The following is a 24,987-nucleotide window of genomic DNA, read 5'->3' on the forward strand; positions in this document are numbered from 1 at the left end:
CGCCTGTCAAGCCGATACGCTGTAACTATCGCTTTATGCGTTTATACTTGTATGTATATTGCAATTTTCCTCTAACAGCTAGGTCTGATGGTCTAACTTTTATTTCTCTTTAATTAATTAATTCACATTTAGCGCCAAATCATTTACTTACGCACACACACGCACAAACACCAATTCCAAGACATTCATTTGTGTGCTCACCTGCAAGTCATGCACTCACTGTTTGTTATGATGTTATGATTTTCGCTGCGTAGACACAAATAAAATTAGCATATACGAGTACTTATTTAAGTGTGTGTGTTTGTGCACAATTAAGGCGTGTACCCAGGCGTTGCGCGCTCTATTGCGACGACTTGTCTGCCTAAATTTCGGCCGAATCTATGGTGCTCGCGCTAAATTTGACCTTTCATGCTACACATTGTTGCATAACTGAAAATAAAACTCAACCACAAATACTACATAAATACAATGACATGGACTAGCACACATTTGCAACGCACACATTCGCTGCCTATGGCAACAAAGGTATAAAAGGACGATTTATTGCTTTTCGTCTGACCATTAGCCACCATCAGACTGCTGACTCCCCGGAGCGAGTCCACATATTCGCACATTCACATGCCCCACATGTAACCATTTATAGTATGTTAATGTGTGGGGTATGTTAGAAGAGGCGATGATTATATGGTAGTAATCATTTGTCTGCCATTATTTTCACTTTCGCCGAATTTGCGCTGCTTCTCATTTCATTTCATTCATTTTTACTTTTTGCCGCATTTGCTAAAGTTGTGAAAATAAGTTAAATTTATAGCTTTTAATTTTGGCAAAGCCCCCGTCCTTTTTATTTCTCTTTTGTGCGAATGCTTTCAATCATTAAACAATATGGTAATCCTCTGCGTTAACAATTCTTTGACTTTAAAATTTTAAGAGGACTTCGTTCTTTCTTATTTCCGCCATCTTTTAAGTAATCGCATTTCCGCTATCTTCATTTATTTCTCAAGTGACCCAAGCTCGTTTATTTGATCTGCTTTCTGCTCTTTCTGAGGGGTAGGGGGGTTGTAACTCAAATTTCAACGCTGTTGATTAACGAAATTGAAGATAAAACGAATTGGATAAGTGAAATTTACAATTAAAATAATTAAGCCATTTTCTTGTACTAGAGGCTGTTGAGGAAACTGTGTCATATAATTATTTGGGCATAAAATTGAGATTTATATGCCAAAATCAGAGCGTTGGTTGCCTTAAAACAGTCTCGAATTTCACACAAGCATATTTGTTTCATATCAGATTTCTTCGGAAAATTTACTTACCACGTTCTTGGTAATTAAATTCAGTCATAATTTTCTGTGGTCCGTATGCTTCCTATTCTTCTTGCATGTGCTTAATTAAATCTGTGAGCGCGTCCGTTTGTGCACGCTCGTTGGCGTTGCCCTTGTGGGCGACATGGCGTATACGTAACTGACTGGCCGTGCAAATGGAAAGTTGTGTGTTTGTAGGTGTTGTTTGAGTTTAATTTGTTGGTGAGTTTAATAATTTTAGTATAAATGATTTTACTGGAAACAGAGATTGCTAGGTAAGATTTATTTTATAGAAAACGTTCGTAAAAATATAACAAAAGTCCACGAACGTCTGCGAAGTGTTATCTGATACATTTTGCATGAGAATAAAAAGACCCCAAAAGTAATTTTACGAAAAGTATGCTCGACTGAATTTTTGATCAGGCAAATAAGAATATTCAGTAATTTCAATTGCGAGCACATATATATACATATATATTTCTCAATCTATATTTACACATTTCAAAAATTACATATATTTGTAACAATAACACAGTAATATTAAACCCATACATTCTAAGCTAATGATCTTACAAAGCTACATATATTTTCGATTACACTAAAGTGGACTTTGAAAAATTCAATTTTCGCAATGCCTTTTAGATACAATAAATTTAAAGTTATATAATATATATATGTATAAATAAAAATATTTACACAAAGTAACTGACTTAGCTTATAGAAAACTTATACTAAAGCACATAAAAAAAAATTAACTATTCTTGATGCAGGGCGCTAGTAAAACTGGGAAATATTAGATTTTTTAAGAAAATAATACTTCAAGAAGTTCCAGCGATATTACTCTATTTAAGTAACTTTACATATAATTAGCGTACACACACACGCAAACGCAATTCATCACATATAACACATTTATATAATTTTTTTATTTTTATTTTGATTTTAGCTATATACTTGTACATATACACACACATAGCTATATAGAGATTTAGCCACAACTATTGACAGGAATCATTTACAAATATCAAGTCATTATCTCTCAATATTAGACACTGAAGATCAGTATTCGTGTTCAAGTTCCAATAGCTAACATACAAATGAATACAATATTTACACAAAAAGTTCAATTATTTACATTTTTATCATTACAACAATATATAAAATAATATTACATTTAAGTTGTGCTTAGAGTACAGTGTGTTAAAAAAGTTGTAGTAACATACTTATAATAAATTCGTTAGTTTGCGTTAAATAATTTCCCTTTACGCTTTTGATTAGCTAATGACATTGGCTTATTTCTAATATACTTTAATTTATAATATTACTAAAGATATTACTTAATACTATACATAGATGTTACAGCTTTATAATTTGTGATCTCTTATACGGAATTTTCCTCGAGTCCTTGCTGCAGAGAATGGGAGAAAGTAAACAGAATAATTGAAAAATCAGTTAAAGTCTTCCCAAACAGAGACTTTAGCAATTCGTTTGAATATATTTTAAATAAATTATCACACTAGTAGTTCAAGAACTCGATCGAAGCTCGAAAAACTTATCATGTAGAGGAATATGCAGATTATCATAACTGAGTATTTGCCTTGATGCCAATAGCTCACCTTCGCTTCGAATTTCAGAGTAGCGAAATCTTAATTATAAACCTTTGTTGGAATCTTTAAATTTTAATATTGTAACATTTTATTATAAGCAAATTGTTTTTAAATTTGAAGCAGATGAACACATTGCAAAAATGTGATTAACTATACAAACTACAAGTCATTTTATGGCTCAAAACATGAACTGTCCCCTCAAAGTGAAAAATGAATTACCGTTATATGATTAAAACTGTCATGAATTTAGCACAACCGTTTCAAAAACGCATAATTAATCTGGCTTAAAATTTAGCAAAACTGTGAGCAATACTTCGCATCTGCTACAACTTGCACAACTCTCACACAGCTTCCTTTTAAAAGCTAAAAAAAAAATTTAACATTATTATTCAAACCCGCAGCACTTTATTTTAGCTGAGAGCAAGCTGCACAATTGCAACATTGCACTATGGCACGTGTCCATCCAGAGTGCGAAATACAAATTGGAAAAAGACGCTTGGCAAGTTTCGCCGAATCCCTTGGAAATGCGTCGCCAACAACAACACTACGTCGACATATCTTCGTTTTATGCACGCGCATAGTCTATGTCTCCCGTTGCTGGGGTCTTATTCGTGTTTATATTCGTCCATATTTGTACCAACACACACACACATATACGAACATACGAAGCACATCAATGAAATGCAAATCCCGACTGAAGGAACATTGCAAAAATGCAAATTTAACAAGGCAATAAAATGACGAACTATGAAAGCGTTAAAGTTGTAAGTTGCCTGACTATCAACTTTACAGTACTACTCAGCTAACGATAACTGAAAAGAGAGGGTGTGCGTAAGAAATGGAAGTGGAAACACACCTTCATGAGCGGACTAACCGCTCGCGGCATAACGGTCAGCGCCGTTACGGTGGACATCGTTTGCAAAGTGCCGTTAGAGCTGTGCTGCAACGCCATCGCTCCGCTGATGTTCGCGTTCACACTCAGGCTTTGGTTGTGGCCCAGCAGGGTGGTGGTGGTTGCCGATGAGACGCTGGACTCGCGTTTGCCTTTGCCATAGTAAGCTGTGAGCGGCCTGCAAGGAATAAAGCAAAACAAACGCAACCAAATATTATGCGATGGCAAATGAAAAACTGAAATTGAGAAACAAACAAAGAAACAAAATTGCAAGAAAGCGAAAACAAAACAAATTTAGTGCATCTTTCATACAATTTCTGTGTTTACTACGATAAAGTGTCGTACATCTAAAATATACCATCTGATCAAATTTGACTCGGCCCATTTAAACTACGCGCGCAAACCGAATCAGTTAGTAAAATTTTATGTTCGTGTGAAGTTTGATTTCCATGTGTCAATTAGTGTGTCATTGTTTAAGCCGCAAAAACTGAACAACGAAAAACAAAAATTGAACAACGAGTTTGTTTGAAATTTTGTGTTACCAATGAACTCACGGCTATGGAATCGTTAAAAATATTGCAGAAGTGTTTTTGGGAGTCTACTTTATCACCAACACAAATATTTAAGTAGCACAAAGCATTCAGTGAAGGTCGTGAAGTCATCCGGAACTATTCTCATTTGAGCCGTCCATCCCATAATGTTAATGACGATAACAACGAAAAAAAATAAAGAAACAGTGGGTAACAGAGGATCGCAACATCTGTTATTGATCGACTCAACATATTTTGGTTAATGTTTTGGGTATGAACTAGGCTAGACTCGTACCAAAAGACCTGAATGCGCCCTCACATTCTAGCATGGTTGTGACTGGTTTTTGTCTAAACGCGACGTTTCTGTTTTCAAAACAGAAAATACGGATTAATGTGGAAAATTGGATTAATCGTTGGCATGCTTGGATCAGCTCAATAGACGGCCTATTTTGAAGGCGATAATATTAAAATATGTGAATGTATGTATTTTTTTTTTGTCAGTCTAATTTGATCGGATGGTACATAACGAAAAGAAAATATTTTCCTTTTTTCACTTCTAAATAATAATAATCGTAATAGTAATAATAATAATAATTTGCAATATATTATATTTGGTGGTCGTTTCAATATTAATATTATCATACCGTGTGCTCTCGGTTCTCGGCGAGCAATCCTTTGAGAAGCTCTTTGTGGTGTACCTGCAATGAAGAACAAACAACAACAAATTTAATGAAGCGAAAGTGTTGGGTACGAAATAAAGTGAAAAGAAACAGCATTATATAACGAGAGTTTTTAAAATAACAATTGAAAGCCCGATGTCTAGATTTCCTCGCTTAACCAATCTACATCCAGTCAAAACAGATATCTATTTATATAACACATATCATTCCCTGATTATTTAAAAGACTTAAAGATCCACTGGTGTATATTTAACGCTAGCTTTACTAACAACTACTGAGAAGCATAGATAGGAATCGGAAACTATTCTATATGCCCATACGTTTTTGGCTTGCACCTTTTCTGGTCCATTTGAAGCTGTCATTAGAAAGTTTGACATATTTTACCATAAACGCGTCAGAATGTTGAATCGAGATGTGTGAGCTATATATGGTACAGTGCTGTTATTTACAATTTTACAACAAATTTTTCGGTTTGCATATTTGCTTAAGGTAACTATCCATCACATAACTAAATCCCGTTTGCTATTCACTCACTGACGAACTTATTGAAGATCTTCTACCAGTGAAGGATACATCAGAAAAGAATATTGAAGCAAAAATATATTGAAGCGTTCTTAAGTATGTTAGCGTTAGTATGTCGAGTCGCAGCATTATATACAACTATTTGCTCATGACGACTGTTTGATGTATTTCATAGAAATAAGAAAAAGAAGTCAATCTTCCTTCACCAAAGTGACGACAATACTCACACATTGGCAGTGAGAAAGCAATTTCTGAGTAACATATAACAAATAAGTTCTCTTGTCGGGGTTTTTCTAATCGGAATAAAGGAGTATATTGTTCTCATAGAGAACATGGTTTGCAACACTATAACACTCGTATTCATTTTTTCACTGTTCGGCCAAATAATCGACTGTCAATAAAGTTTGACCAACATTAAGTGACGTGCCGAATGAGCTGAATGGTATCGTGTTAATTTTAACAGTACTAAATCTACAATGTATGTGGTGCGGCCGAACCCACCATTGACGATTTTAGCATATTGTTGGCAGTCGGTATTGTCGCTGTGGGCAGGTGCGCCCACATACACAATAACATTCCCACGCCTCGTATCATGAATAGCAAACGTGCGTCAAAGCGTGTTGTATGTTTAATGCGCGCTGTTCAATGTTACTTAATCGAAAAAACTGTTGTGACCATTTGAAACCACGTGGGTGCACTGTACAGTTGCAATAGTAGCAAGCAGATTTTTAAACATGCAAATTTTGCATTTGATATCAGTTCAAAAAGTGCACATTTACCACAAAAGCTTTACTTAATACAAAATTTACAGGAAATCAGTTTTAATTTTATTTTTATTTTTCAAAACGGAATACTTTACAAACTCCACGTTTATACAACATACATACAACGTATTTTTCCAATTATAATAGACGCTGCATACCTTCACAGGTATATGTGCACTTGGAAAATATTAACTAAGCCAATAAAAACTGCGAAAAATGTATGAACTTAGTAAATAGAAGTGTCTGTAAAATTTTGCTGGGACGCATTTGGAAATATGTCCAATTTTTTTAACACATGTACTTCGCAACGTACAATTGGCAGCAATACCCTTTCTTACAACAATAAGACACTCGTACGATGCTTACCTTTTCACACATTTTAAGTAATACGTGAGACAAAGATAACTTTATATTAGTCTCACTATCAGAAAATAAATAAAATCAACTATAAATTCAATTGATTTAATCAGATGAAAAGATTGCTGAGAATGGAAACGCTTTCTGCAACTGTAAAATTATCATTTGTTATAAGCGATTTTTGACGGCGTCAAAAAAATATTTTCAGCTGCTGCAGTGGTTCGGGTCATCTTCGTGGATAAAGCCTAAAAAAAACTATCTCTAGAAGATACGATCCGTGCAATGAACTACAGTCGAATAAACATTAAAAATTGACAAAATGGCGGCAATTTTAAAAAATTATGAATTTCACCCAAAATTTTGGTCGATTTTTGATCAGCTCTGATTGATGCTGATCGGATTATTAATCTCCTACTAATTACTTCAGAAAGTTCGAAAAATGCTGTTTCGAGTAACACACGTTTAAAGATAAACAGAAGAAGCTGAACAGAACGGCTAGACTTTCAAAGACTTTCAAAAAAAATCGGAAAAGTTCATTTGAAATTTTTAAGTGCTATTTTAAAAGGTATAGAATCTCGAAAATGCCAAAAATTATTTATAATCAAATTTCACACTAAGTGTGTCCCTTAAGATGGTAAAAGTATCTGCCGGAGCGTATGAGCAAAATTATTGTACCATTTTAATTTGAAAATATTATATTTCAGTTTGAGTCCTCACTTTACTTCCGTTCCTCATTTAATACTAAATTTTTCCATCCTTGGCTTCCAAATAAGCAAATACATACTTACGTTCATATATATTAATCACCTGTTTGCTCACCTTCTGCTTTGATTGAGTTGGATATTCCGCTCGTCGCGCCACCTGGAAATGTGATGCCTCAGTGTGTTTCTCACTTCGGAGTTTAGGAAACAATAGAACAATGACACTGCGAAGCCCTGTAAAACAAATACAAAAACGAAGCGAATTAAAGCCCGTTTGACGGCCAACGGATTCGTAGGAAAGACAAAAGAAAAACCACAATCCTTGCATTCGCTTTCAAGTTCGATTCATATCATATTTCACAGAAACTCTATACAGTTGCTACAATAAGCTATTCTTTGCTCGGCTCAACACTACTGCGCAGCCCTCTTGTGTGAGGTGTCATTACCTGTGTACTGAGCAGCAGGGCTCGCACGACGGCGAACATGTGACTCATGACCCCACTTTCGCTGGGGCCTGCCAAAACCACCAAGTAGGTGATGCCGAAGAGGGGTATGAGCACCAACAATGCCTTGGCTGCTTTGCGATATTGGCGCGTTTCAACTGTGTTGGCGGATCGCAGTTTTGTTATCAACACCTGCAAATAGACACAAGCAAAAATATTTACCATAGTTGGTAACAAAATAGCGACTTTATGATGAAATGGGATTTGTTTAAACGATTTGCGAACGAAACTTGATTTGCTTAAAAGGCTTTGAAATATCAGCTTTTCATCGTAATTTACCAGTTTATCGTAAAAAAATGATAAGGAAAGAAAGAAAATTTAGAGTTTCTTCGTAGTTTTGAGGTTAACAAAGATCGTATTTAAACCCTTAATAATAACAAAATAGGTGCCTTTGAGCTTTAAATTAAATTAAGCATCTTCGAAAAAATCAATAAATCTGCTAAAATACAAATCAGCTTGAGGGTATTATTTGAAAGAGTTGTGTGATGGAACCTGAAAAAAATTTGCTAGCATACGAATTAGTAGGAAGGGATTCGTTTGACCTAGTTAATATGGGCCTTTCATGCAAATTTTAATATTCTTCAAGAAGGCTTGCATTTATTTCTGAAAATTTATGAAAGTTGTAAGGTAATGTAAATGTTCACAAAAGATTTCATTGGGAAGCAATCACCAACAATTTACTTTCTACGTCATACTAAACCACAATTCCTTCGGCGCCTAAAGCGCCATCTTCTTAACACAAGTTTGCAAACTGTGAGCAGCTTTAAAATATGATTTTTATAAAACAAATTCTTAAAGAAAGAGAGTGAGAGTATATTTCCAACACAAGTAAATAACTTGAAAGATTTATGGGAAAATGTTCTGTTTACAGCTACGAATAAGACAGACTATTTGGTTTATAAATAAGAATGAAATTTATGATAAAGTAATAAATTTACGTATTATGCGCGTTTGTAGTGTTAACCATGCACATTGTGTGCATAAGTAGACAGAAAGGAGAAAACATATTTTATCCTTTACAATGGTTACTTTTAAATTTCGAACGAAACACTCTAAACATATAGCATAGCATATACTTGTGTATGTGTTTGTAAACGACTTCATTTTGCCTTTCAACTACATACACAAACATTTTAACACATATTTACGCACATATTTGTTTTCCTAAAAAACATGCTAGCTTTCTAATTCAAATATTCTTGAATGGATATCGCAGTAAGTGCAGTCAAGGGATATATTTTTATACTTCAAGTAACAATCCACTAAAACATATACAAGTACATATGTGTATGTGCATACATGTGAGTTTGTTGTTATTCACTTCAAGAGTGAGCACTTAAAATAGAATGACTATAACTTTTTATTCGAGAAATGAGCTGTCATTGTTTACTTCATGGCGGAGGCGAGCTCAACAACAACAGTGTAACAGTGTAACAGTGTAATATCACAAGCAGGGGATGCTATCTATTTTGGCTATTTGACAACACTCAAGTACATGCTTATGCACACATCATACATATATGTGTACCTAAATATGAGTTTAGATTTGTCAACGTGCTGTTAATACTCACCCACATGATTCTCAGCAGAAATATTAAATTCATTATCAACACCGCGCAGACTGGGCCTTGGAAAATCCAATCCACATGGGTCTCTCGCATCCAAGGGCAACCAATATCGAACTGTGTAAAAGTTTAGAATTTAGAAATTAATTAAAAATGTATCTAAATTTTTTTTAAATTTGCTGAGATTTAGATTAAAAGCAATCGAAATTTGTGTTAAAAACATTTAAAATCAACATAGCTTCTAAGCACCGACTGACCTTTTCCACATCGTAGGATATCGTAAATCCCTTGGCGATTGCCCAAACGACAACGAAACCTGCGGGTCCACCTAAACAAGAAACAAATAACGCAAATATTTAATTACATTGTTATTAAAATAATTAAATCAAATATCGATTCTAAAACATAAATCCATTAATTAATAATAAATGAAAAACAAGTAAGAAACGGCTAAGTTCGGATGTAAGCGAACATTTCACACATACTATTTCTGAATCAAAGCTGGGAAATCCATTATGCACAACGATACATTGTTATTAGAAAAACACACTCTTTTAATTTCAGTAAAATATCTTACATGTTGACCCATATACGCGGTATAAAGGCAGCCGGAAGTTCGAAAATGTTTCTATTAGATGTATGGGTCTATTATTGATCTGTTTCAACCCATTTTTGACGTACAGACATTTTGCGAACTCGTAATAACTATTACACTCTGTCGCAACATGTTGCAGGAGTATAATAAAAATGACAGATGGTAGTAGTCATAGCAAATCGAATTAAATATTTTAAATGTTATTGTTCAAACAGCAAAGGTAACCCTCTAATACTAACGTTTAGGTGAATACAACTATTCATAATGACCGTTGATTCATTTTTGAGATCATATTAAACAAAAATGGCTCACAAATGACACAGTTATCATTAAATAGACTTCAATGCCACCAATTGATCTAAAACGGACTTCAAATACAATTTTTAAACACATCCCGACGCTTTTTATCGCTTTTCAAGTAAACAAGTAATCCAAGTTCCACAAACAATTATTTCTCTCTTCGATAAATTTTCAATTCATATACAAAGAAATTTGACAAAACGCTGCTAAACTAAAGTAATCATATAGTAGCTAATAGTTTTCAAATATTACGAACTTAATTGGAGTACGCCAAAAAGTATGCTTCTAAAAAAGTAATTCGAATACACATTTTGAGCAATTTTGCTAACAAATTTTATAGGTACTGGTGAATTCTGCTGAGTTAATTTCAAATTTCAATTACATAACTTTGTATGAAGGCATTTCGATCCAAAACGCTGAAAAAGCACAATATAGCTTAGCACCAAGTCAAAAAGTGTGTTTCGCTGTGTTTTTTGGGGTTGTAGAGGTAGAAACTTGCATATTTTTATTGCAAAACGGTTTTTTTTAATATTGTAAAAATGAAATTAAATTGCTTTGCTCAGAATAATTGCATAACAACTAATGTGTGTATATTTGAAGTAAGGTCCTGTGTACCTGTTATTACCGCCTTCCAAACTAATTAGTGTGGCAAGGGTGAGTTACGTTTATTTCCACATGAGCTCTGCTTTTCAACGGTTTAATTTCGCGATAATTTACGCAACATTTGCCCCACAGAAAAAGATTTTATCTTCCACCCACTGAGCTGAGCAAAGCAAAAGCATGCGTTAATACATATTTACAAACACATGCGCCTATTTAATGCCGATTCAGCAAAATACAGTTTCCTCTTCCAACACACACTACTACGCGCATATAGTGTACATACACACAAGCAGACTTTCATATTTACACACACAGCAAAATACTTGCGAAAACCATGTGTTATATAACTGTGAATACATATGTGCATTGGTGTAATAAATACTTACCCCAGCCGATGATTGCGTATATGTTGAAGCGTATATTATCGCCGGAAAATGTCTTCACAACCAGCATGTACAAATAAAGGCCTGTAATGAAGAGAGAGTTGAAAAGAAACAAATGAAATGAAATCGGAGAAGAAAGTGGAGATTTACGAGTATATTTCTGTTGATATAATTCCAATACAAATACGTATATTTATTCGTTCTGTCTTCTATATGTCCATATATTTATCTCTTTGAGCAAATACAAATAGACGGAATAACTGTTAATATATTTTATGCAAGGTGTTGCTTTGATAATGAAGTGTGCCTGACCAAAGGTCATTGTAGTATACTTATATGAGTGGGTGTGTATGTATATAAAGCAAAGCTGTCGCGATGAGGACATTCCACTGCTTTGCAAAAACATTCGCCCAATGAGCGCATATACACATACATATAGTACAATATATTATAAGCCGACTAAACACAATGTATGTGTGCGTGTTTGTTGAGCAATACGCAAATCCAATTGATTTATTATATAAATAGCTGATTACTTTTGCAAATGCGATTAACAGTTAGCAGCAAAAATTCACCAAAGAAACTAAATATGAAGACATGTATGTATGTATATATTATATACACGCACACACATATCTGCTTCGTCAGATTACCACATCCCCAATTGATGAGTGCACACATATCATCGAATATTTGTGTGATCTTTGGTTGCTTACGCATGTTTATACACTCATTTATATTATTACACAATCACTTATGAGCGTACTGCTAATCTCGCTATAGATTCCCATCTCAATATAACACATTCCAGAATTCAGAGATTTTCCGGCAAAAGCTGAAATTAATGTTTTGTTTTTTTGTGATTGAATTAAGTACATTAATGAAAGTAATAACTTAGTTAATGCTGAACTTTTTGCTTGGAAGGAAGATAGCTTCGGCAGTCATCAAATAATAGAAATTGCTTATTTACTTAATTTATCTACAAGTATAAATAGCGTGTCACATATTTTATTTTTATACTTTAGTCAGCATATTACATCTCATTTGAATAAGTGGACAAGGGAACATTTTAGTTCTAGTTCAATAGAAAAAGCACAAATATACTTGTAAGTCAAACCTCAACTCCCGTTATGATATATTACAAACATCATTTTGATAACCTATGAGATTTTTTATAGAAGAATACTAGTTTCGTATACATTTATACATATATACTTGTATGGAAGTAGTATAATACCATATGTTCAAGTATAGACCTTCTTTCTAATGTCAAGAATTTTTTTGACTTCTAGAGTCTTAAAAAATATCGTCTCGGAAATTGCCTCCAAGCACAGAGAGAACGTACGTGAAAATATATAAAACTATTAACCTTGACTTACCTTCAACAAGCATCCAGAAGAAATTGGTTAAGGTGAAGAAATGAAAGAGCGTGACAAGAACCACACAGCCTCCTAAGCCCGTTCGTATGGAAATCTATTTTCAGTAAGTATATAAAAATAACTATTTTTAGAATAGCGAGACTAGATAAGTAACTTGAATTATGCTTGACTTGTAGTAATAATAATAAATATGCCCAGACTATAATAATCATTAGTGGAATATATTGTAGATATTTTCAAACGCATTTGCACTTTTATTTTTTAGATCAATATCTTCCGCGAATAAAGAAAAATCATTTTATTGCACGAATGACACACCCTCATACAAATGTAGATAACATACATATGTACTTTTGTATGAAGATTTTGTTCGAAATTAGAAAGAGCTACGAATATTGATGTGAGTGCACTTACATGTACGGACAAAGTCAGTATCCACAGCAACGCCGACATTATGTATGTGAAGAATAAATTGGCGTGAATTGAATTGCGTAAACAGCGTAATTCCCTACATCCGTTTTTCATTTCGTTTCGAATCGTTTCAGTTCGTTTTCGATTGCAAGCGCACGGTGCGGGTTGTGGCAATTGGAAGGAAATAAAAGACATCAATAGCAATGGCAGAGATACGCATAGTAAAATATCATAATAATAGCACAGCCAGCAGCAGCAGCAGCAATGCAGTCGACGTTGAAGTTGGCGTTGGCGTAGCAAGCCGCAACGATGTAGCGCGGTAGCGGCGCAGAAATAAAGGAAAAGTGTAGAATTACAAGAATATATATATATGTGTGTCTGTCTCTATGTGGAAAATGTTCTGTTTACAGCTACGAATAAGACAGACTATTTGGTTTATAAATAAGAATGAAATTTATGATAAAGTAATAAATTTACGTATTATGCGCGTTTGTAGTGTTAACCATGCACTTGTGTGCATAAGTAGACAGAAAGGAGAAAACATATTTTATCCTTTACAATGGTTACTTTTAAATTTCGAACGAAACACTCTAAACATATAGCATAGCATATACTTGTGTATGTGTTTGTAAACGACTTCATTTTGCCTTTCAACTACATACACAAACATTTTAACACATATTTACGCACATATTTGTTTTCCTAAAAAACATGCTAGCTTTCTAATTCAAATATTCTTGAATGGATATCGCATTAAGTGCAGTCAAGGGATATATTTTTATACTTCAAGTAACAATCCACTAAAACATATACAAGTACATATGTGTATGTGCATACATGTGAGTTTGTTGTTATTCACTTCAAGAGTGAGCACTTAAAATAGAATGACTATAACTTTTTATTCGAGAAATGAGCTGTCATTGTTTACTTCATGGCGGAGGCGAGCTCAACAACAACAGTGTAACAGTGTAACAGTGTAATATCACAAGCAGGGGATGCTATCTATTTTGGCTATTTGACAACACTCAAGTACATGCTTATGCACACATCATACACATCATATAAAATATCATAATAATAGCACAGCCAGCAGCAGCAGCAGCAATGCAGTCGACGTTGAAGTTGGCGTTGGCGTAGCAAGCCGCAACGATGTAGCGCGGTAGCGGCGCAGAAATAAAGGAAAAGTGTAGAATTACAAGAATATATATATATGTGTGTCTGTCTCTATGTATATATGTGTGTGTTAATGTGGTTACGTATGTGCGCTGGGGTGCAAAGGAGCATTGGCAAGAGCTAGAATTTGTCGATTTTTCACCAAAAACATAAAAATAAAAAAGTGTGTGGTAATGCAACAAAGGTTACCATGGCTAATAGTGCGACAATAAGTTCTGAAGGATCTTTGTAAATTTTCGTTTGAAAGCATTTACACACAACACTCGCTTGCAATGCCACATACATTTGTATCTGCTTAGAAGTTATTACATTATTGTTATTTTAATTTTATGTGGCATTAGAAGACAAAAAGATCGATTAGTTGTTTCCAAGTTATTAACTTTGTGTAAACAAGAAAAATAAGTTTGAAATTTGTAGACGCACGTATAAGTTGTAACAAAAACCATGCTGAAGCTTTGTTGCACTAAAAAAAATATTTGTAGTAAAATAAAACCACATGATTTCGGAAGTACTTCAGCACTATGACATTGAATTTATTGCGGAAATTCAAAAAATATAATATTTTAAGATTTATCAAATAAGGAATCTCACAAGAAGAAATCATACACGTACATTACTCTAAAACCAAGCCCTGAACAAATTTGTGTGAAGAAAACACTTCAAAATAAAAATAGCTTCTAATGTTAATTTATAGTTGCATAATTCAGAATTCATTATTACATTCACTCACATCACTTTTGAACATTTCTACGTAACTAATATTTGGATTTCCGACCAATTCATTTCTTCTAAAAAATGTCTAATTCAAACTTAATTGTAAAAGTAATACTCACTTGAAATATGCGAAGACAATAATCGCCAGTGTCAATGAGACAAAGCTGATGGTGTAACCGATGTAGTAAATTATCGTTGGCAACTCGATGATTGGTTCGAATTCAGGTACAGTCGAGGGCGCGGGCAGATGCATGCACAAGTCATAGTTTGTATATTTTTCCCATGTGCCATTGGCATGGCAAAAGCGCGTCGCATTCTCTGCAAAAGCATTTAACCATATTTTGTTTACATATTATTATATACAGTGGCGAGCAGAATTGAGTGCATGTTTACAAAACTGACTTTCATCACCCATAAAAACAAAACCACACAAGCAAATCCAATTTTTTTTTCTTTTATTTTTATTATTTAATTTGTAACAAATTCTAGTAAAGAAACAATGACTAATGAGAAAAATTCGAAGAGTTTGAAAGAAAAAACGAAAGAAACTCGCATAAACTCAATTTTGCACGTTTAAAAAAAGTTCAATAACTAAATAGATTTCAATATTTTGTCCATAGACCCTTATTGGAAATGACTTCTTTTACGCGGTCTGGCATGCTCTCTACCAAATTTTTAATAATATCTTTCGGAATACGACTCCATTCTGCTGTTACACGATCCAAAAGGTTGCCCATGTTTGTTTGAGCTATTTCGTACTGCCCGATCCGTCTTTTCACTGTTGACCAAAGATTTTCAATCGGATTGAGGTCGGGACTTTGTGCTGGCCACTCCATCAATTTAAAATGTTGTTTTCCAATCCATTCCTTTACAAGTTTTGCTGTGTGCTTCGGATCCCCATCGTGTTGATAAAAAATTTCTTGTTCGGGATAAGCACATTTCTCAATAAAATTGGGAAGATTGGTTTGCAGAATTTGAAGATAGTCCTCTTTTCGCATGATACCATCTACTAAACGAAGAGGACCAACATGCCCCCATGTAAATCATCCCCAAACCATAATATTTCCACCGCCATGTTTTTGTATACGTTCTCCGGGTCTACGCCAGCAGTATTGCTTTCCGTCTGACTGAAAACGGTTAAATTTGGACTCATCAGACCAGACAACAATCATCAATGGTCCAATTTTGATGCTCCCTTGCAAATTTCAAACGCGCTTTAATATTCTTATCGGACAATGCAGGTTTGTTTTTTTTCACACTTGTAATATATGCGATGTCTCGTAGCGCTCTTCTAGCAGTCCATTCACTAACTTTTTTGTTAATGACCAGAGAAGCACCCTTTGGTGTCAGTAGCTTGTTTTTTCTCATTTCGGACATCATTAGTCGAGCATCTGAGTCCTTCAATAATTTTTTGCGACCTGCGACTTGCGGTTTGGGAGTCACATTTCGCCTCTTTTGAACTGCGATCACCGCCGATTGGCTAATACCAAGCCTCTTGGAAATTTTCCGCGTAGTACAGCCATTCTCGGTCAGGCTCACAACATTATTTTCCATTTCTTCAGATAATTTTCTCATTTTTTTTTAAATATCGACAAATTATTTCTAATTCGAAACCAATTCACAAAAACTGCTTGGCTTCGCCCGAAACACCGTTTAAACTGCACTAAGAACATCAAAAATAGCTTAAGAACAAATATAACGGTGAATCTGGCTGATTTATGCTGAGAAGAGAAGAGAGAGGCCAAAATACTTGGAATTCATAACACGTGCAAAATTGAGTTTATGCGAGTTTCTTTCGATTTTTCTTTCAAACTCTTCGAATTTTTCTAATTAGTCATTGTTCTTTACTAGAATTTGTTACAAATTAAATAATAAAAATAAAACAAAAAAAAATTTGGATTTGCTTGTGTGGTTATGTTTTTATGGGTGATGAAAGTCAGTTTTGTAAACATGCACTCAATTCTGCTCGCCACTGTAAATATAAACTACATCATAAGACAAAATCTAATTTTTGAATATCGAAGCAAAATAAATTTTTTTTAAAACACTGAGTCATATGTAAAAAAATATTTTCTCCGTTTTTCCAAGTTAATCTCTAACATCTAAATATATGCCTTCGAATTTCAGCGGTGTCCTTTCTTCGGGATGCCATAAAATAACATAAAAAAGCGTTGTGTTATCTAACCAACCACTAACATCTAACATCTGCGATCTAGCGTTGATTTGAAAGCTGCAATCGGACATCGTATCTGACTATTATGATACGGCATTTATTCGTATCTGAATGCTGCGGTCTGACTATCTGACGACTCAGCTGATACGACCTATGTTATGAGAGTGCAATGTAAATGAACACTCACCAAACTTCAATATATTTGAAATATTCTTAAATTAACTCAAAACTAGTGTCGAATACAATTATTTATAAATAGGTAGACTATTTGTAATAATTGGATTTTAGTTTTGATGTTTTACGTAATGAAAAATTATAACTTAAAAGTCAGATGTATACAAAATATTGTATACATATTGAGCAATGGCAACATTGGTCAAATGAAAACAAAAGAGAACAACTGATTTATACAGGTGGTAAGTACGGAAGGGCGAAACGTCGGTGACTGTTTCCAGTATAATAGCTTTCAGCTGACATCAATCTGACAGTTCGATCTGACAGATACCATCCGTGTAACATATTTACTATAAGTTTATATGCTATTTTCCACAGATCAATTTCTATTTATGAACTAGCAAATGCTTTATGATTCTATGATAATGTTCTAGATAAATCTGCACTCATTTCATCAAGCTTTACTCTAAAAAAGTCAAGGGGAAGCAAATCACGAATAAGAAGAGTTAGAGTGTTTGAACTCATTCGTTACATTCAGTCCGCAGAACTTTAACTTTAAAATTTCGTTGTATTATTTTTTGCTTTCCATCTTCTATGTCACTTAAAATAGATCAAATTAAATACGTTCGCTTTTAATTAAGTAAAAATCCCACTGGTATTTGCGCTCAGCACTCTCAGCATATCCAAATAAGTGCGATGAGTACTGCTTATTAGGAGATTCCACAAAACCAATAACAAAGCCCCAGCACTCCCTGGGCGACGCAAGTCTATTGCCGTTGTTTGTTTATTGTGCCTTTCAACGCTTGCCGCTTTTGTCATACTTGCAGCTATGAAAATGTTGCTACTACAAAGTTAAAACATATGACGGCGCTGCACCTAAGGGCATAGAGACACACGTCATCGCGTCGTCTAAAGTATTGCAGAAGTCTAAAGAGTGCAGTCGCGTTGACATTAATTTGTGGCACAAGCCAACCGCATACTCGTGCAATTAAATGTACATATATACACGTCTAAATGCAAACACGTACGGTTGGCTGTCAGCACGTATATATATTATAGATTCCCCAAAGTGTGCATATGGGCCGCCGCATCCTTTGTTCGTATTCATTCGCGCATCGCACACATAACTGGGAATAGTTCCGAGCACACATGAACTCTCACACATGCACACAGTTACAAGTTTTCAATTTACTAACGGCACTTACGCGAGCTGTCGTACTGTATGCCCTGGAACTCATGCAGGCACGGCAGCGCCGCCAAAGTGCCACGCGACGTGCGCGGCCAACAAAGAATTGAGTCGAAGTGGGTGAGGCAGTAGGCGCTGTCATTGCCGTAGGTCGTTGTATCAATGTGCTGTTGCATCAGGCACTGCAGTTCGGTACTCTCATTAATTGCGTCGAGGCTGTCGTAGGACTCGAGCGGTGTTTCGTCAGAGCTCACGTTCAAATCTACATTTGCTCCTGTAGCCACACCCGCACCCGCTTCCGCTACTTCGGGCGAACTCGACATGTTGAGCGGATTCAGTGCAAGCGAACGACTCACCAATGCGTCGGCAATTATTTTACTTGTGCCAGCGCTGTTGCTGTTGATGTTTTTACTGCTGCCGTGGGCTGGATTCGCGATGTTGTTGCCACTGAAGCTTGGAATACTATTACTGTTGCTTTGAGCGCTTCTTGTACTGTTGTACTGTTGTCGCTGTCGCTGCCACCGGCATTAAGCGCAGTACTTTACAGCTGCTATTGTTGTTGCTTTCCGTGTTGATGCCGATGATTGAGTTGTTGCGGTTGTGCATCGTCGTTGTGAAGAAATCTGTACATTGCGTGTGCTTGTGAAGACCTGGAAGCAAAAAGCATAAAAACACTTCTTTAGTTAAGGATATTTAAAGCGTCGAATATTCAACATTTTTGCAAGGTACGCATATTTTACGTTATGTGTTTACTATAATTAAAGGCGGTTGAAAATATGCATGGGCATACAAGTAAAAATGCAAAGAGAGCTTGTGGTCTCTTCCAGGGTAGTTTTCTCACTCAAAATACTTTTAGAACTTCGTCCTCCTTGAGAGAATATAAGCTGACATTAAGCCCGATACCATTGCTATAAGGCTATTTAATTCAAATTGTGTTCAATGGCCAATTTCTAGTTCAAGCCTAATTCTACGGCACGCCACTTTTGGAGGTCAAATTAAGTTTCCCATGAAGTTTATAACATCCAGAAGGAAACATCAGAGACTCTATAAAGTATATATATAAATAATCAACTTGATGACGTTTACAAACATACAAATCAAGTTGTTGTATAAAAAACTCTTTTTTTTTTAAAAGGTACCTTCACGAAATTTGGCATAGATTATTGTCTATAGATTATTTTTTAAGGACCACTATAACATATGGATGTCATGCAAAAATCAAGAAAAAGATCTTCATGAAAGATAATGTTTGCTGATTAAGTAACCTTAATTCGCCTTGAAGGTTGGACAACTAGCATAACGTTGTCCTGGGTCGATTACGTTTACAAGTTTAGTGATCATGAAAATATACCTGTAGTGCCATAAGAATTTCACCTGTGAATGGTATTATAATCACGTGTCTAACGAAGTTAACGTTTTTTTTTTGTTTTTTGTTCAAAACCTCAAAATGGTATATCTCATATTGTATGTATATCTCAAAAGCTAATTGTGCAACAACTGTAAAATCTATGCTTGTGTATTTTGAAGATTCATTATAATCAGAAAACGTACGGATTCATTTGTTGTGCGCCTAATCTTTCAGCATAAATTATGCTTTCACGTTTGAATTCCACTTCGAATCACCTAAACACTTTAGCAAACACACTTTGTACTGATTGAACAACAACACCAGTGTCCATTCATGGGTTACGTTTCACGGCATCTGAAATTGGCAATGGAAGCACAGAGCCTGAGAGACAGAGTTGTGGTTCAAAGTGCCGCAGCAACCAATGAAAAGGAAATTCAATCAGATGAGTTTAACGTGTGAGGTTAGAAGTCGCTTGCTGTTGGGTGTGTGGAGGTGGAACGACGAGCGCCTGAGCTCTGAAAGGTGTTGTTATGTCGAAAGTGTGCACCAAATGCGGTTGCATCGGCATCATTGCCATTGAACAGTCGTTGTGTGGAACTTGTTTGCTCGGTTGGCTGTTCGGTTGTTCGGTTGTTAGCTGATTGTTTGGCCATTATGGCGCGTTCAAGCGTTAAAGGGTACCGTTGTGCAACAACCACAAAGTGTAAAACAATTCGGCAAATATGTACAAATGCAAACTGAAACTGTTAACTGAAGCTGCGAAAATATCGAATAGTCAATTACGTTGGCAGATAGTTGTGGCGTAATAGTGAATAAACTTGCAAACTTTAAATCAATGAAATTTAAAAAAAGAAACTCACGCAATTTAAAAAAAAAACACATAAAATAATTTCCCTGTAAAATAAACTGGCAAATACTTATTTTTCCAACCAAATTGATCAGCCTCTAAGTAAATGGTGCGTTTATTTGCGTTAAAGCCATATTTTATATGAGCGATTTCAGCATGTTACAGCAACACAATTATTATTTATTCACTGCTTTCGATATGCCATATACACATACTTTCATAAATGCACACACATACATGCACGTCCACCTCGGATTATTTAAAAATCGTGAAAGCGGCAAGCATAATCGATTTATTAAAAAACTACATGCGAATAAATAAGTGGATTTTCGCCATTTTCCCTTTCGGCTCGCAATCTTTCGCCCTTTACAGCACGTGCTACTTACAAGTGTTAAAGTGAGCACACGTTTTCATTTACGCGTACGTTTAAAGCCGCTTTCGTTATAAATCTTTATGGCAGCTTGATCTCATCAATCGCTATATACCTTTCCGTTTACTATTTTTGCTTTGGAACTGTTTTAAGTGTGCAAGCCATTAAAAGGCACTGCATCGCTAAATGAGTTGCAACTACTGCGAATTTGTAAAAATAGCGGTTCATCAATTAATAATTTCATTTATAATAATCATTTTTGTATGTGTTGATATTGTCACAATTCTGCCTGTGTCAACTGTGTTCACGCTTAATTCCATTTCACCTAACTGTCATCCCTCGTCTTGATAATCTCTCAACTGCACCTTTGCTTGAAATTTCATACTGAACAATGTGTAATATACTTTCAAATATGTGTGACTAATTCAGTAGTGGTGGTAAAACCTGCATACTTATCCGTGTCTAAGACATTAAGGTTGCAAAGAATCTCGGTAATTGAAGGAAATAAAAGATTGGTTTAAAATTTCGATGTTTTGATTTTTCCTATTTTATAGAGGAGAAATTGCTTGTAGTGATTCTGGTGGTGAATTATGTTGAATTCTGAAATATGTTTTCGTCAGTCTTCCGCGTTTTGTTACAACGGCATTGTATGGCCAAATATGCAAGCCTCATAAATTTTCTTGTCCAAATGAGGGCTCGTTTAACTGCTCAATTAAATGTAAACACAAATAAAGTCAAGCAGTCAAATACTTCAGCTCGCCATTGAAATAACTATGGAAACTCATTTACATAATTGCCCAAAATATTATGAAACTTAAAGCTGTAGTTACCACCAACAAACCATTCAAGTGAAAGGCAGACTGTTCTCATTTGTTAGAATAAAATTGGAGAACATTTTATTTATTTGTTCTCTTTAAGAATTAGATGAGATTATATTATTATATTATATTCCTTTAAGTTTTCATATATATATTAATTTATCATATACGAGTGGATCGCAATAATTCCTACTTCTTCATTTATCAAGGAATTGTGTGCATTTTTTCTTCTGTTTGTCTCTGGCAAGTAATTCGGAGGCGTCTTAGTGACTGCAGTATTTCTTTTCTGCGATTAATAAATTACTTATATTGGTGTGCTGAGGAGAGGTATCCTCTTTTCTTATTTAGCCGCAAATGTATGTAGAAATCTTTATATTATTCAATTTGGTATTTGAAAATGTATGGGTCTATTCTTTTTTTGTGGTGCCATAGCTCTCATTTGATTTATGTCTGCTCAGTGAGTATTCATTTGCTTTAGCAGTAGAATTATAATGAAAAAAAACTTATAATAACAGAAAAAATTGATAATAATATAGTTTCGATATACTTTCCCGCATTTCTAATTAGTGACAGCATACCAATAAACGATTACAAACTAAAGCGGCTACAAAATGTTCAATTATATGCTATCTTTTTCAAATTTCTCTAAGTATGCAAATCTGCTAATTAAGTTAGTTTTACGATTGCGTAATGATCGTACTGAGAAGTGTTTTGCTTAGATATTTCATCAAATGTACTCACTTTTAAGGAGTTACACGGCGTATGAGTGATATCTGATAGTTGAGAGCTCCCTTTTATCTAGTACTACTCAAGTTCACCACCCAGTGAGAGTTTCGTTATGTAAATGTAAATTAGGGACCTAATTAGGTAATACAAATTTTTGTAAATTAAGACTTAAGAGTATGTATGTATACACTTGTGCATTTAAAAAAATCGACTTTTTGTGCATATATATCTTGTGCATATTTGAGAATATTCTCAGAAAATTTGAAGTTGATCTGGCAAATAAATAGTAGCGGATATATGAGTGTATTTGTAAGAACGGGAACAAGCGAATCCCAAGTTATTGAAAATTAATCACGTATTATTAAAGCACATTAAATACTGTAAATGCACGTTTTATTTAATTTTTTATTTATATATTTATTTATTAAAAAAATGCTTTAAAAAAAAATTTTTAAAAATTGTCTGACTTGCAAGTGGATATAATTCCTTTATAGCTTCAAATTGCAATGAAAATGTATTACTTCGAATAAATTGATATCACTTCACTTCACAATACTTGAAATGTTATGTATGTATAACTTGAGTAAATCCTTCGCCTAGCCAGTCAATTTGCCAGCTAAAACATGCTAATACAAAAAGCCTATATTTTAAAATTCATTAATATGGTAATAGAAACCGCAGTTGATTCGGGGACAGGCATTTTTAATGCAATTGAGTAAAGTATTGAAAGTGAAGCTTCATAGCTTTTGTGCTAATGCATTAATAACTATTTTTAAATATAATCCTTCCATTGCATTTAGCAAAGCGGTTTTGTAAATGAACATGCTTGTCGAGCTGTTATTAAGCGTGATTAATCCACCAATAATTCCACCACTTATTAGTGTCATATGTGGTCAAAGCTTTTACTGACACTTGCTTAATGTAAGTGTTTTCCAACTTTTTTGCTATCGCTATCATGCCACTTAACTACAAAATAAAATGTGCGCTTTCCAACTTTACGGCAGCAATGCAGAGAAATAAAGCACTTGGAAAAATGGTGAGTGGGCGGCTTTAGTTGGTGTGCTCAAATTATGCTTTTGTTTGTACCCCGCAATGCCAACGCCTTCGATTCATCCGGGCGCAGATAACTGTCGTCGCATTTAATTAAGCATTAAATATTCGGTATACCAGCACGCCCCGCCGGTTCGCCGCAAAATTTGCAAGTATCACAGCCTTCTTTGCGCTTTAACTACCAGTTGTTTTCATATGGCTTTAGCTCTACTGCGGAATGTACCGGTATATAAACTTTGAAGCACAAGTGTCTGAGCACTCCACTTAAACTAGCAAGCTTTAATATCTATCAATGAATACCAACTCGTCAATAAGATAATATAATAAGGCACTCAATGGTTAGACATAACTGTACATTACTCAGGAGCAGCGGACTATCAATTACTAAAGCCACTCATAACCAGTCAGGCGAGCGAAGGAATGCGTTCAACCAGTAAAAGCCCCGTTCACCCATAAAACAGCGGTTAGGAAGTGCTTTGTTCAGGCATTTTACCCTCAATCCAAACGTGATGCTTTCATAATGTCGTGTTAACCCAGCAGAGAAGTTTGAAACTGGTTAGAAAGGTTTCGATAAGGCATAAGTTTACACCCTAGTCTATCATTCTGATCTATCATTTTAGAAGTTCCCCCTTTTTTAAAGCAAAATGTGACAAATTTTAGTGAAAACAAGAAAAAACGTTAAATTTGGTTGCATCGAAGCTACAATACAATCTTCATGGCAAACTTAACACACCCATGGCATAAAAAAAATATCAAAGTAAACTGTGCGGTTATCATTATGTCAAATTCAATGACAAATAAATAGATAACTTAATAATAACATATGTCTCCACTATATCAAATTATTCAATATAGGTGCTATTTAACACCAATTTCATTAAAAGGCATCAGTTTGACCCTACCTAGTGATGTCAAGGAGTTTGTCAAAAGTTAGTACAAAATCGAAATGATAATTATGATCACTGGTTTTCAGCAACTGTCATTGAATTTGACTTAATTATTACGGCACATAATACTTTGCATATTTCTTCAAAATGGTTAGATACTTAACTAATACAGTATATTTTACGTATAATTATCAATGGAGGCATATTTTAAATTCTCTGAGATACAGTAGTTGAGACTAGTTTATGAATGAATGTTTTCTACATTCTTTAGTTAAAAAGTTCGCGTTATAACAGATTGCTTTTCATGCAAAAACTCGCACAATTTTGATGCATAAATTGCTCTCAATGAACACTGTGTATTTTCATGGCATATTCACTCCTTCTATGATTATGAATTACCTAAGGAAATTTTGAGTTTTTTATCTTTAGTG

General features: G+C 34.7%; 1 protein-coding gene across 3 annotated transcripts in view; it reads right to left on the reverse strand.

Moving 5' to 3' along the window:
* Positions 1-1,742: 1,742 nt before the first annotated feature.
* Positions 1,743-24,987, reverse strand: part of Dh44-R1 (Diuretic hormone 44 receptor 1) — a 32,297-nt gene continuing 9,052 nt past the window's right edge. Inside the window, exons 2-13 of one of the 3 annotated variants that reach the window (XM_036367771.2) lie at positions 18,530-19,160; positions 15,097-15,295; positions 13,094-13,187; positions 12,680-12,773; positions 11,304-11,384; positions 9,677-9,747; positions 9,426-9,536; positions 7,798-7,986; positions 7,470-7,585; positions 4,972-5,025; positions 3,762-3,975; positions 1,743-2,706 (exon numbers count right to left, since the gene is read on the reverse strand). In XM_036367771.2, coding sequence (XP_036223664.2) covers positions 2,680-2,706; positions 3,762-3,975; positions 4,972-5,025; positions 7,470-7,585; positions 7,798-7,986; positions 9,426-9,536; positions 9,677-9,747; positions 11,304-11,384; positions 12,680-12,773; positions 13,094-13,187; positions 15,097-15,295; positions 18,530-18,833 — 1,554 coding nt within the window. In that variant the 5' untranslated portion in view covers positions 18,834-19,160 and the 3' untranslated portion in view covers positions 1,743-2,679. Of the gene's footprint in view, positions 2,707-3,761; positions 4,034-4,971; positions 5,026-7,457; positions 7,586-7,797; positions 7,987-9,425; positions 9,537-9,676; positions 9,748-11,303; positions 11,385-12,679; positions 12,774-13,093; positions 13,188-15,096; positions 15,296-18,529; positions 19,161-24,987 lie in introns of those variants that run through there. The other 2 variants (XR_011396055.1, XM_070108551.1) reach the window with 2 other exon arrangements.

The sequence above is a fragment of the Bactrocera oleae genome, chromosome 4 (genome assembly GCF_042242935.1).
Source record: "Bactrocera oleae isolate idBacOlea1 chromosome 4, idBacOlea1, whole genome shotgun sequence".
Lineage (NCBI taxonomy): Eukaryota > Metazoa > Arthropoda > Insecta > Diptera > Tephritidae > Bactrocera > Bactrocera oleae.